Source organism: Schistocerca gregaria, chromosome 4 (assembly GCF_023897955.1).
Source record: "Schistocerca gregaria isolate iqSchGreg1 chromosome 4, iqSchGreg1.2, whole genome shotgun sequence".
NCBI classification, from domain to species: domain Eukaryota; kingdom Metazoa; phylum Arthropoda; class Insecta; order Orthoptera; family Acrididae; genus Schistocerca; species Schistocerca gregaria.
The window spans coordinates 465,143,308-465,158,178 of NC_064923.1; the positions used below are offsets into that span (position 1 = coordinate 465,143,308).

Here is a 14,871-nt window from a genome sequence, read left to right on the forward strand (position 1 = left end):
CATCAGTGATTTAGTGTCAGTAAAGGGTCTTGGAAAATAAGATCACATAATGATAGTACCGAGTGCATGTAACATTTTGGACCATAACATCAATTATACAATTGCGGATGGTCAGGCATATTGCTGAGAATGCTATTCACACTAGTGTGAATATCATGCCACTCTTTGAGTGATATTATAAACCCAGGAACATACACCACATGAGTGCAAGTGATGCATCTGGTTAGAGGCTACCTTAATGGTGAATTGCGTCAGACATCCAGTCTGACCTAAGCAGGATCCATCCTGTCATAGCAATTTCCAATGTGTTCATTATACCACCTCTAGGGTAAATTCATCTGAAAGAAAGAGCTGCAGAATAAATGTAGTTACAGTCCATACACATACTATTACAACCAAATTCTGGACAAAGCAAGGTTATTAAATAAATTGCATTTTGAGTTTGGATCAAAATACCAGATTTACAATTAAAAACAGATGAACTTCTCATATCCTTTCAGGAAAATAAAAAGGTATGTGGACTTAAGCAGACTTGTGTGTACGAGAACATCACAAGAAAATCACTGAAACCCAACAGGTCCCCCTTGATGGATACAATTTAATATCATACTACTGCACAATCTGTACAAAGAAAAGGGGAGTGGCTATGTATGTAAAAGATGGATTTAAGTCAAAGGTCTTTCAGGTTAGCGAATATTGTGTTGGACAGTTTTTGAATGGTGTGCCGCAACAGTGTTTCAGGAAACACACCTGCTTGTAGTATTGACAGTTTACAGACTGGTGGGAAGCTTCATTAGACAGTTAAAACTGTTTTAATAAGTTATTGCAGTCTTAACTGGAAAATCATTGTTTTCAGAGACTTTACATGTTCATTTTTTGTCAGATAGTACTGTCTGAAGACACCTAAAGTTGTTGCTGCCCAGCTTTGGAATACTTTCCAAGCAAAATTCCCTACATGAATTGAATGACATAGTGCAACTGCTATTAAGAATTAGTTTTTAGGCCTAACAACTTGCAATGGTTTAACTGTAAAAATCAACAGTCTCTGTTTTCAAAATTAAGTTGCTGCATGAGAATTTCTTGACATCAGCTGTATTAGGCATAGTTCTACTACTCAATAGTGGCAGATGAAAATTTATGTTGAACTGAGACTTGAACCTGGATTTTCCGCTTATCACACTTGGTTGTCTTAGCAAGTTCTGTTATGCATCCACACTCCCCAGACTGTCCGAAACTTCCATATTTCACACAGTTTATATACCAAAAGGAAGAATGGGACAATTAGAAATCAAGACCAATGTTGTTATCATTGTGTGTCTGTCTAGGCTGCTAGGCCTGGAAGAACATGTACTGTTGTTCATCTACTGGGAAAATATTTTTTGGAGCTCTGGATTGTCAACAGTGTCTGTTCTTTCAGATTTGAATGTATATATTTCAAGCCTAGGTCAGCACACAACCATAATAACAGTGGTCTCAAATATTTCTCTCATTCTCCTGTTTCAGAAATTGATGTAATGTGGAAAACATCAGGTGATGAATTTAGTGGACCAAGATCTATATGTAATACAGCTGATATCAGTAAATTCTCAGTCAGCGAACTAATTTTTAAAATATTTCATACAGCTGTGGATCATCAACTGTATCTGTTGTTTCAGACATGCTTGTAAGCAATAGTCAATGGTTTATCTGATCATGGTGGTCAAATGTTAACAATCCAATTTATTCACCAGGTGTATACAGATCATAAAAGAAAAGTATAGTATCATAGAATCATAAACAATGAATCAGTCACAATGTTTAGAGAGAAATTATGGGAAGAATGCTCTAGAGAACTTGTGAAACTGCCGGTGTTGATAGAAAACTTAACTGTTTCTTAAACATATTCCTATACCACTTTGGGTCTTGTTTTCCCATAGAACAAATAAGATCAAAACTGAAAAGCAGCAAGAATGAGTAGTGGACAAGTCTTGGCATTACATTGTTTTGTGCTAGGAAAAAAGAGCCCTACACAATTCAGGGAACAAGCAGTAATCAAGATTTGAAACTCCATATCACCAGTATTGCTGAGCCCTCTGTCTGTCTTTAAAAAGTAAAACTCGTGAATTATTTTCAAAACATAAAATACTTCCAGAAAAAGGCAAAAAGTATTTGGAATATTATTAAGCACAAGATAAACGAAACTAGCAAATCAGATGAAATGGAACTGGCAGAAATGGTAATACTTTCAAATCATTGGTCATCTAATTCAGTGATTATTTCCTGAGAGTGGCTGCAAACACTGCACTCACAAAGAAAATTCCCCCTTGCACCCCTTTCAGATTTAGCAGTAAGATAGTCCACTGGATAGCCTGTCAAACTGAACACAGATCAAGCAAGAAAATAGGAAGATGATGTACTGAACAGTGGAAAAAGAAGCAAAATAGAAACAGTGAATGATCCAAGATCAATATGTGCAACATCAAGCAACTTTGAATGTTCGTGGTGTCATGGTCACATGGTCACGGTGTTGGACTTTGAAGGGGGAAATCTGGGTTCAGATCTCACTCATGCCCTATTGCCCCCCTCCCACCACCCAAAAAGAAAAGAAGAAAAAGAAGAAGAACTGTCTATCCAGTCATTGATGTGGTGTCTGTCTGTTCACTGTACTCAAATTTGTGTCAGTATCATGGTGTGAGGTTCATTTGTAACAGCAATGTGTAATGAGGGGACCTCCAGACATATGTATATCCTATTCGTTGAACACAAGTACCACATGTCATGCCTTGAGTGTTCTATTTTGGAAGTTTTTACCCTTGGATTCCTTTGTTGTAATGTAGTTCGCATCTATTTATTTGTTGTTTTCATTTCTGTGAGAGGTTTATGAGCCATCTCGACTGCTCTCACCATTCATCACATCTGATTGCAATGGTAATATATCCTTACCATATGACTCATATTTTATAACCAATGTATAGTATGACAATTGCCAAGACTACAGAAGAACAGACACTTCAATGACATAATGGACAGTTCACAAATTTGTGGGGAAAAGGGGGCATGAGGGAGGTTTGAACACAGATCTCCCACTTTGCAGTCAATATCGTGACACACAACCACAACACTGTGGTTCTTGCAAGTCGTTCGATGTTACACACCTTGAGCTTTGACCATTCACTGTTTCTGTTTTGCTTCTTTTTTCAAACTCCAGTACACCTTCTTCTTGTTTTTATGCTTTATTTGTGTTCAGTTTTTGATGGGCTATCCGTTGGGCCATTTTATGACTAAATCTGAGGGTGATGCAGTGGGGAGTTCCCCTTATTAAAAATAAAGAGCCAAATGCGTATGCATTAAACTTACTTGTGAAAACACTGTATGCACCCCTTACAGACATTAGTTTCAAAAATACAATTCCCAGCAGATTACAGAATTAACCACATCACTAAAAATGATAATTCTGTTAGCAATGATGCTATTTCCACCAAAATATTAAAATATTGATAGGATTTTAGTCAATTTATCTTTCCTAAATCAACCTCCTCCCACATTCCCTTACCCCTACTTCCATCATTCTATATGCACATCATCCTTTCCTCAGTCTCCCTCTTCCTCTGTTCTCTCCCCTGCTCCCAATTCTCCACTCCACTTCATTTTGCATCACATGCAACCAAGCTGGAGTGCCTGCACAATGTAGTAAGTTACTATTGTCTGTCCTCATTGACCACTCAATGACTCAATTATTGGTAAATTGTTATTTTTGTTCCTTCCATTATTTGAATTTCATCCAGGTGTTAATATTAGCATTTGTTTAATGTTAGTGGGCTCACTTGTATATTTATTAGACTCTCTGAATTTTTAATGTAACATCTGTTAAGGAATATGTAGTGGGCACTTGTGGATAAAATCCACAAAATAAACATGTTAAACTGTTTAATACTTTTGTGTGCTTGTCTATAGGAAAGATAAAAATGAATTAATAAATTGAGAAATAGTAATGAGCAAGCCTATGGTAAAAATTGCTGCATGTCAAAACTCCAAATTCTTTGTTGTTGTTGGTGGTGGTGGTAGTGTTGTTGTTGTTTTTTCCCCACTTCTTTCTTGTGTGTGTGTGTGGGGGGGGGGGGGGGGGAGGGGGGGAGACTCAGTGGTATTCAGGATCTATGAAATCATTTTTTAATGTTACTGTAGCACATTTTGTCAGTAAAGGCTCAGGAATGTGATTACATGTAGTATAAAATATTAAAGATAGTTATAAGTCTGTCCTTCATTTTTTAAATAAATAATAAAAAAACAAAATCTGATCCCAGAAACTTGTCACAAACAAGCAAAATGCTTGAAGCCAATTTCATTCCAAATAACAAGTTGGAATTAAGGTACTCATGATGTAAGTAAACAGCATACACAGTAATTTTGGACAAGATCTGTCTGAACTTGAGATGTATTGAGATTCAACATCTGCAGTGTGCTTCACAGGCAAATCTGCACCAAAGTCATTGAATTGGAGGGGGCAATGTCTGCTGTGAATAAAAATTCTGCTCTGTACATCTGAATGCTCACTCCTATGTGTTACTCACCGTGTATTACTACGAGAATGGGTCAAATGAAAACCACCTTAAATATTTTTTTAAATATTACTTATGTTGCAGAAGTGGCATAAATCTGTATCACTTTTCGACATCTATGAGTGGTCCAAACGTGGAAATCACTTTGGGCAGGGTCTGGTGAGTATGGTGGATGAGGAAGACACTCAAAACGCAGGTCTGTGATTGGTGCAACTGTTGTACGGGCAGTGTGGGGCCTTGCATTGTCATGTTGCAGAAGGCCACCTGCTGACAGCAATCCACGCCACTTTGATTTGATTGCAGGCCAAAAAGGATTTTTTTAGGAGATCTGTGTATGATGCACTGGTGACATTGGTCCCTCTGGCATGTAATGCTCCAAAATGATGCCTTTTTTGTCCCAAAAGAGAGTCAGCATAACCTTCCTTGCTGATGGTTCTGTTCAAAACTTCTTTGGCTTGTGTGATGAGGAATGGCACCATTCCTTGCACACACTTTTCATTTCTGGTTGGTGGAAGTGAATCCAGGTTTCATTTCCATCCACATCCATTCTTGCAAGGAAGCCATCACCTTCTCGTTCAGAGCACCGAAGAAGTTCTTCACAAGCATCAACACATCATTCTCTCATTTCAGGAGTCAGCTGCCATGGCACCCACCTTGCAGACACTTTGTGAAACTGGAGCACATCATACACAGTGTGGTGTGCTGCTGACCCAAGACTAATCTGTAAAGATGCTGCAATGTCATTCAGTGTCACTCAGCAGTTTTCCTTCACTATGGCTTCAACTGCTGCAATGTCCTGTGGATTCACAACTCATTGTGCCTAACCTATATGAGGAGTACCTTCCACTGAAGTCAAACCATTTGTGAACTTCCCACTCCATTCGTAGGCTTCCTGCTATGACAAACATGCATATTCATTCATCTTCACTACGCAAAAACTGAATAACAGAATGCTGTTCTTCCCTGGGGCAAGTCACAAGTGGGGCAGCCATCTTTATACTGATACTGTGATGGTATGTGTGCATCTGCACTATGCTGCCACCTACAGGCCATTCTGCATGCTGTTTGTAGCACGCTTAAATTTGTTATTACAAATTTAAGGTTTTCATTTGACTCGCCCTCGTAATAACAGACTGAAGCACAATCTTTAACTCACAGCTGCCAACTGCTTGATTTTAACTATTACTTCTATGAGAAATTGACACCTTCCCTGAAATATTTTTCCCTTTTATTGTTATTTAATGTTTACCAAAGTTTATTTGATTACAAATTTATATGACAAAGTCAATATGCTGATCAAATATTTTATGACACACTGAATAGTACAAAAGCTAGAACCTGAGCATATTTACGGAGCATTCACTAATGCCAGCAGTACTATGATTGATAGTTACAATGCTGATGATAACTGTCTGCACATTGTATTTCACAATTGCTATTACATATTTCTAAATATTGTAGAGGGGAGTCAGTAGATAATGTTTTAAGAAGAAATTGATGCCTAGAAATGTATAATTTATATAAAATAAATTTGAAGATCAGATCATTCAAATCTCTCACTTCACAATACAATGTGTAATGGGAGAGGTGCACAACACATATATTGAGAATGTTTTCTGGTTCCTCTCAGTCCATCACATACCATTTTCATCAGAATACATCAATAGCTGCAAGAAACTGGTATGCTCGCAACTAAGAGGGTTGACAGTGGCACTCCATGGACAAGCATTAGTGTTTGTGGAACATGTGGATGAAAGCATGCATCGCAGATACACCTTGTGCAACAAACAGTAGAGTCACCAAGAGCACTCATGCCCAATTGCTCTACTGTGTATGTGCCATGAAGCCAGAGATTTGAAACTGATCCAATCTTCCAACTTATTTTACATCAAACAGTACATTTCTTGATGTGCATTGCTTATCAAACCATTATCTACTAAGTTCCCTATAAAGTCCTCAGAAGCCAGTAATAGGAATTGTGAAACATCTTGTACATTGTTTATCGAGCACTTTCCTTTCTTGCAGAGTTGTGTACACATAAAATGGCATACCATTCTCACAGTGTAGGCACATAGTTTATTGATTATAGCACACAACAAGGTAAACCAATATTATAATTCTCTCAAAGCTTTGCCTTTTACACTTCCACTTGCACCATAAAAATAATGTATTACTATCAATGTCTATTTCTTAATTCTTCAAGGTGATTTAAATTCTATTACAGAACCACCTTACAACGAAATTTCTCTGATGTTATTAGTTACATTATATTAACACTGACTTGTAGGCAAAACATGTTTCATTATCAATTTCACTCTCTTGGGGAATGTATTCAGACTATTTCTAACAACTAAATAACAATAGTGTCCATATTTTAATCTGATACAAATGGGAAATGAATTGTTTCAATGTTTAGAAAAGTAACAAACAAATATTTATTATATCTTTGGTATTTGAAGTATATTAAGCAGATATTTTCATAGAATTTAAACACAATGTGTAAAACAAAATCTATGTTTAGTGCTTAGCTGAAGTTTCAGAGCTATTTTGATTAATATTACAGCAACTGTTAAACATTTGTATCTGACCATGCTTGGTTCACAACTATCATATTAGTGTTGTTCACATCATTTCTGTAGAAATATGGCTGTCCACAATTGCAAATGCAAGTAGGTACAATTGATACAATATTATTATATGCTACTGACACTAATCGGAAATAAGATAGTTTAGTTATCCCAGAAAACATCAGTGCGGGTCTGTATTAGCTTTCAGGTTTCATGAGGAAGTGTTCAGCTACAACTGTCTCATTTTACTACTTTTTTGCGTAGACTTTCTTGTGGTATTTTCTGTTATGGTTCTAGCTGCAGACGAGAACCACAAGTCTTAGGCAGAGCATTAGCAACTTGTTCTGTGTGTGCTACTTCAGCCCTGAGTTTTATAATTTCATCTTCATAATAATGAATCCACTGCATCTGGAAAAAATAATTGCTCAAACTGAACAAATGAAACTCAAAGTGCACTACAAACTTCATCAATTTTTTTTTTTTTTCAGAATGTTTTGCTTTTCAGTTCATGCAAGACCATACTTAAATCACATGCCACAAAATAGAAGCTAAGACATAATAATAGCATAAAAAATTTATTAAACAGTACAAAGTGAACAAATAGACTATTTACACAAGAAGACTGTCAAGCCTGTATCGTTATGTATGATAAAACACAAAACACACACAGTACTCATTCTCTCAGAGTATAGTATCAAAGTGTGGCAGGACATAAAGGACGCTCAAAGAAGCAGAAATCTGTTTGGGCACTATAGTAATTTTTAATGCACTATGAATTATTTTGAATTTGATCATTAACTCATTCAAGCATTGTACATTGAACATCCCAACAAAAATGTTGACAGAGAATATACGGGGGATTGGGGGGGGGGGGGGGGGGGCAGAGGTTGCAAAAATTTACATGAGAAAATTTAGGAGGTTTAAGTTAACCTCTTGACTCACACAGGCAGTAGGCAGTACAGTAGAGATCAAAATAACTGAAGTTCTCAATTGGAGCATATATCTATCATTGTGTTCCAAAATGCTAGAGGCTTGAAAAATAAACTTAACAATCTTATTGTTTTCTTAAATGAATTGGAAAGGGAAAAACCAGTTTATGTACTGTACCTGTCAGTGCGTTGTTTAAATACAGGGACGCAAATGTTACATTTGAATGTTCTACAAATTAGCAACTTCCTACTGTACAAGCAATATAGAGAAAGGAGAAATAATTATATATATGAAAACTAATCATAAATTCAAAATTATAGACACAATTAGTTATCATGCAGAGTAAAACAAGTAAACATGTAAACACGAGGTGATGTTACCAGCAGTGCACTTTTAATTATTGCACTGTCCATATCCCCACTGGGAAATATTCAAAAGTTCTCAGAAAAATTTAAGACAATGTTGTGTCACTGTGAGACAGAGAACTGTCCTTAAGCCAACTTTAACAAGCATGCAGTAAAATTACAATTTGTATCTAATATAAATTCTCCACCCTGTAGCATGAAATGATGTTAGTGAAAAAATAATATATAATGACAATATCAAAAAACTCAGTGACATGTTAGGAAATGCAGAACATTTTGCTAGTGGCTTCTTCCTCAACAATCCATAATAACTTTAGGTACGGGCACTGTCATTTTTGTGTAATTACAATAATGATATCATGTGATAAATATAATAAATATTTACCACAAGTACCATATTAGATATTATTATATAAATATTTACCACTGCTAATATGCACCAATAGACAAAAATACTACAATAAATGATGGAACTCAGAAATCTTTCTGAGCATAAAAATCTTTTAATTAATGATTATTTCAACTTTCTCATAAATGTGCTCAGTGAATTTCCTTTATATTTATTTGTAACTTTTCTTCCAGCTGCCAGTTATCTTTTTGATTACTCTGTACCAGTGGCCTGTTGCGGGGCCGTCTGCATTGCCACCTGCACCGCCCCTGTCAGGCAGCCTGCATACTGTTCGTTTATTTCTTTCGTCAATCGACTTGATAAATTGAGTTATCGAGTAGTTGTATTTTCCTATGTAGCACACATTAATGCCCTTAATGATCATGATTCTGTTACGCAAGCATTGTGTGTTTGTTCCAGATCTGATTATCCTACTTTGCACATGCTGAACAAAATATTTGCTTGTCTACCTTCATCTATTGCTACAGTAGAAAGAAGGTTTTCAACGTTGCGCTGTACAAAGGCATGGCTGAGGTCAACAATGGAGGAGGATCGACTTAATGGCTCAATAGGTGCACAGAATTCATTATTTAAGGAAGAGAACCATAATTGTAACTTTTTTATGTCATAAGATGGCATTGTCTTGTATGTGTGTATAATCAGTTTAAATAAAACTTTCTTAAACTTTGCATGTGACTTTATTATTATTATTTATTGCAGTAGAAGTAAAGGTAGCTCGAGATATTTTTAGCACCCCATCCTTGAGGCTTTTCTGTATCCACCTCTGTACCCTACAAAAATCACAACTGGTTCATGTACTGTAATGATGAATGTCTCTGTACAATACACTTGCTACTTCATTCTCTTTTGCAAATACAAACAAAGAGTACATAGTCATCAAATTGTACTTGGTGATAAAGTGCCTACAAGACTGATGTTGATATTGGACCAATATTATTATAAACGTCCTAGCACACAATTAAATGATTTTTTGAATGATGAAGTAAAATACAAGGTAGCTATTTTTGATTTCAATACACCAAATAAAATGTTCATTACACTGATTCAGTGCTACATTAATAATAATTGTGACAAAAGAGGAGCATATAGCTATCAGAACAAGTGCTGTAAGACATATAAATTCAGAAATATGATTAAATATCCATTCAGAAATTCTCAGAAACCTTGATTAGTATACAGATGAGATCAAAAAATGAAAAGTTGTGCAATTGCTAAAGTCACTCCAAAACATGAACCAGAAAACAAGAGATAACCACACAACAAAAAAATTGAAAGGAATGTGAATTTTATGTGACAACCCATATCACTGAGTCAAAACACAAGTTAATGTATACCATAGTGGAAAAAGGAGACTGGATATCTGCACTGACATAATTTGACTCAGTGGGTAAATGCTAGACTACAAATACATAGATTGCAAGTTCATTACCCACTTTGCTCTAAATTTTTTCTGTTGGTTACTACTCCTTTCACGTCAGTCAATGAATCATTTAAGACAAAAATATGAAGTTGCAAAATGTGTCAAAATCAATGTTACACTCTAAGTCACCCAGCAATTGAATGGGTAAATCATTTCAAAGTTGAAAACAAAGCAAGGGTAAACTGACTGCAACACAAGCATGGTATAGCAAAGCAATGAGGTGTTCAAACCAACCTTTATGTTGAAGACAATTTTAGCTTTACAGACATAGCACATAAATATTAAATTCTTCTTGGACACATAAACACACAGTGCATTGAAAGCAGTGAATCAAAGTGTGCTGCTGTTGACAGGACTGGAACAAGAAGTTGAGTTTGAAAACACTGAGCTTAAAGCAACTGTATCTGACTTGCTGAAACAATGACCTGTTGCTTCTCACAACACTCTGGATCAGTGAAAATTGTAGATGTATCAGTAATGTGACAAGAAGCACAATTTCATTGAGAATGTATTGTGGGGTTGTGGAAGGCTAGATGGTCCTCTCAAACACCAATCAACACTTTGCAAATGAAGTACCCACAATTTATGCTATTGTCACTGTACACACTTCACACACAGTGTGATGACAACAGTCATGGGATACCACCAAATATTGTGTTGGACATCCTTTTGCCCAGTGATGTGCAGCAGTTGGTCATGGCATGGATTCAACCAATCTTCTGAAGTTCCCTGCAGAAATACTGCATCTGTAGCTGCCCCTATTTGTGGAAGTGTTGCTGATGCAGGATTTTGTGCATGAACTGACCTCTTGATTATGTCCCATAAATGTTCAATGGGATTCACTTTGGGCAATCTTTTTGGCCAAATGATTCACTCAAATTGTCCAGAATGTTCTTCAAATCAATTGTGAACAGCTGAGGTCCTGTGACAAGACACGTTGTCATCCATAAAAATTCCATCATTATTTGAGAACATGAAGTCCACGAATGGCTGCAAATGGTCTACAAGTAGTGAAACATAACCATTTCCAGTCAATGATCAGTTCAGTTGGATCAGGAGACCCAGTACATTCCATGTAAACACAGTCCACACGATTATGGATCCACCACCATCTTGCACAGTGCCTTGTTGACAATCTAGGTTCTTGGCTTTGCCAGGTCTGTGTCACACTCTAACCCTACCAGCAGCTCTTGGCAACTTAAATTGGGACTCATCTGACCAGGTCACAGTTTTTCAGTCATGTAGGTTCCAACCAATGTGGTCACAGAGCCCAAGAGAGGTGCTGCAGGTAATGTTAGCAAAGGCACTGTGCTGTTAGCAAAGGTACTCACATTGGTTGTCTGCTGCCATAGCCCATTAACAACTAATTTTGCCACACTGTTATAATGGATATGTTCATCATACATCCCACATTGATTTCTGTGGTTATTGCATGCAGTGTTCCTTTTTTGTTCGCACTGACAACTCCATGTGAATGCCTCTGCTCTTCATAGTTAAGTGAAAGCTGTCGGCCACTATGTTGTTGAGGGTAAGCGGTAATGCCTGAAATCTGATATTCTCGGCACACTCCTGATGCTGTGGGTCTTGGAATATTGAATTCCCTGATTCCCAAAATAGAAAGCCCCTGTGTCTATCGGCAACTATCTGCATTCAAAGTCTGTTAGTGCCCATCATGTGGCCATAATCACTTGCAAACATTTTCACAAGAATCACCTGAGTACAAATGACAGCTCTGTGAGTGCACTGCACCTTTTATACCTTGTGTATGTGATACTACATCCAACTGTATGTGAGCATATCACTATCTGATGACTTTAGTCACTTCAGTGTACATTGCTTCATTAGGCTACACACATTATCAGCTAACATCATTACCATTTTGTGTACCAAAACTTCCAATTTGCTAGCCTGGAAAACTGAGTCAGCATCCCTCTTTAACAAGTGAGATGTTGAATTCAGAAAGAGGATATGGTGTTACATTATATGTACATTGTTTAACTTTATGAGTAACTTTTTGCAGAAAAGAAGAACAGAAGGAAAAATATAGTGTGAAATGATAAATGTTTTATTGTCATTGTTATTATTCAATTGTGTTACTTTTCTTACCAAACCCTACTATGTCTTATCTAAGTAATCCTTCAATGTATAGAATATATTGCTTAAAAGGTACTCTTTACTTCCCTTTCTAAATAAATTTGTTTTAGCAATTTCTTTAACCTCCTTTGGCAGTTAAAGACTTCTATCCCTCTGTAGAAAATGCTGTTTGACATTTATGTCTATTCTTTCTTGGTAAATGTAAGTTCAGTCTACATCTTGTTCCATAGTCATGAGCAGCGTTGTCTGTACAGTAATTATCAATGCTACTTTTCATGGGTACGACTGACAGTTAAATGTACTCACACAGTGAATTCCAACAACAAGCAAAAGCAGTAGTGAAAATTATCTCTGAAGATGACATTTAACACTCAATGACTGTCTTTGCACCATATTGTAGGTCTAAATAGCTATGGGCAGTCATAGAAGGTATTTACATTATTGTCAAAGATCATTAGTAGTTGTATGAGCTGGTATACTGTGAACAAACCTTCATTCATGGGAGACTATTCCTCCAGGATGTTTGTATTTTATTTTCCACTTTTCTATCTACAGCAAACAAATCTGAAATAAAACTCAACAGAACAACAAAATTTACCTGCTCGTGCCTGGCTTCTCTAAGAGCTCTGATCCGCTCATCTAATCTGATGTTCAGTAATTCATTTTCTGCCATCACAAACTTTCTCTCCAGGATTTCTATTGTAGAAATATCTGAAGAAAAACAACAGTGACATTTTAAACCACTTGATAAAAGATGACTGCTGCTACTTCACAGCATTTAGCAAATAGCTGGTACTGATGCATGCAAATTTCTGGAATTGGAGCATTTATTTGTTATAAAAATTGCAAAAATGAAAATAATACAGGTATTGCAGTCTGATCATATTACATTACTATAATCTATCTGGTCTTGTCCTGTGGGGCTAGCTTTAAGAGAGCACATTTATAGGCCGTATATTATTTTCTGCTGAAGTTCTACCAATTCCACAAAATGAAAATTAGTCCACAATACTATCACAAGCATGAGAAGTAAAAACATGTTGTTTCCTAATTCTAATCAATAAATATTTTTGATAAGTGAGGTCTATAGTTACTCAAGGGTAATCCTAAACAAGTTAAAAACACAGCAAAATCAATAATATTGTGGTCAATATGTTGCAACTGTCAACTTCATGTGACACAATGAAATGTCATGTTTGCCTCATGCCTTGCCTCATGCCACTGTATTTACAGGCAGCTATACACCATCAGACATATCCATGTAACATGATAGGTGAACTCCTTTCAGCACTGCTTAGCATCAGCATTTCTGGATAGTTTAAGTATCTCCAATTCAGGAGCTGTATCAGTATTCAGGCTACACAGGAGTGCAAATTCTGTATCCAAGCAGGGCACAGATGCAAAACCTATAACCGTATTCCATCTGAACTGGCTAAATTATCTCCACTAAACACCCATAACACATAACTCATCATTGGGAGAGTAATAGCATTTCCAACAGGGCTGAATCTATTTCACAGAAACAAAGTGGGAAATGTGTTTTTCGATCACTATCCAAGATTAGGTCTCTTTTAGGGTCTGTAAAGGATAATCTTGGTTTCTGTAAGGCCAATGTCTAGCACATTCCAGGCAGTCATGGTATAGCATACAGTTGTTAGGGCATCAGCGCCACAACACCATGGAACACCAACATATAGAGCATAAGTGTCTCTCACAGATAAAACAGTTAAGAAAAACTACTATTGCAGAACACTGCCTTGATATCTGTCATTTTATAGGGTATAACAGCACAAATATTCCTGGTGAGCACTTCTAGCTTTTAGTGTAATTTATTAAGGAAGCAGTTGAGATAAGATGAGGAAGTTACTTTATAGAGACAGGCATTTTTGTTTAAATTCTGCTTGGAATCCGGCTTCCTCAATGGTCAAACAATAGATAGAAAGAGTTAATTCCACAATTCCTGCTCACTCACTGATAATTAATATTCACTACTGATAACTTTGACACCAGTCATCTTTAGCTGTGTGGTGGTGCTAGTTGCTTACGTGTGTGTTGTCTTTTTTGTGTATGCTATATTATGGTTCTTAGTCGGCATAGTCCGGCCTACTGAGCATTTAAATTTCTCTTCTTTGATTTATGCCTTGAAAATTATAGGGTGTTCACATATCGGAATATGAATTGTAGTCAAAGATGTCACATGTCTTCATTCCCCTAAGTTATTTGAACAATATAAACTGGGAAAAACTAGTTTTACAAAAAGATAATTGTCACGTCAGTGGCTAGCAGATCAGGCAAACTATGAGAAATGGGTTACTCTAAGGTTATTTTAAATAACTTTTGTAATGTTGTTGACTCTCAATAGTGTGTCTTATTTTTTCTAAAAGTTTGTTAAATATAACTGTGATCAATTCCAAAGCTCAACATTTAAGTTATGAGAAGTCTGGCAAATCACTGTGGAACTTTTTCACAAATTGTATCACAGAGGCACATTCAATAGTTATTACAAAACTGGTTGCAAAAATCATAAAAAAATGGTAGTGGCAAACAT

General features: G+C 36.4%; 1 protein-coding gene across 1 annotated transcript in view; it reads right to left on the bottom strand.

Moving 5' to 3' along the window:
• Positions 1 to 7,018: 7,018 nt before the first annotated feature.
• LOC126267772 (laminin subunit gamma-1-like) overlaps positions 7,019 to 14,871 on the bottom strand; it is a 133,815-nt gene continuing 125,962 nt past the window's right edge. Inside the window, exons 17-18 of the mRNA XM_049973077.1 lie at positions 12,922 to 13,034; positions 7,019 to 7,513 (exon numbers count right to left, since the gene is read on the bottom strand). Coding sequence (XP_049829034.1) covers positions 7,391 to 7,513; positions 12,922 to 13,034 — 236 coding nt within the window. The 3' untranslated portion in view covers positions 7,019 to 7,390. The remainder of the gene's footprint in view (positions 7,514 to 12,921; positions 13,035 to 14,871) is intronic.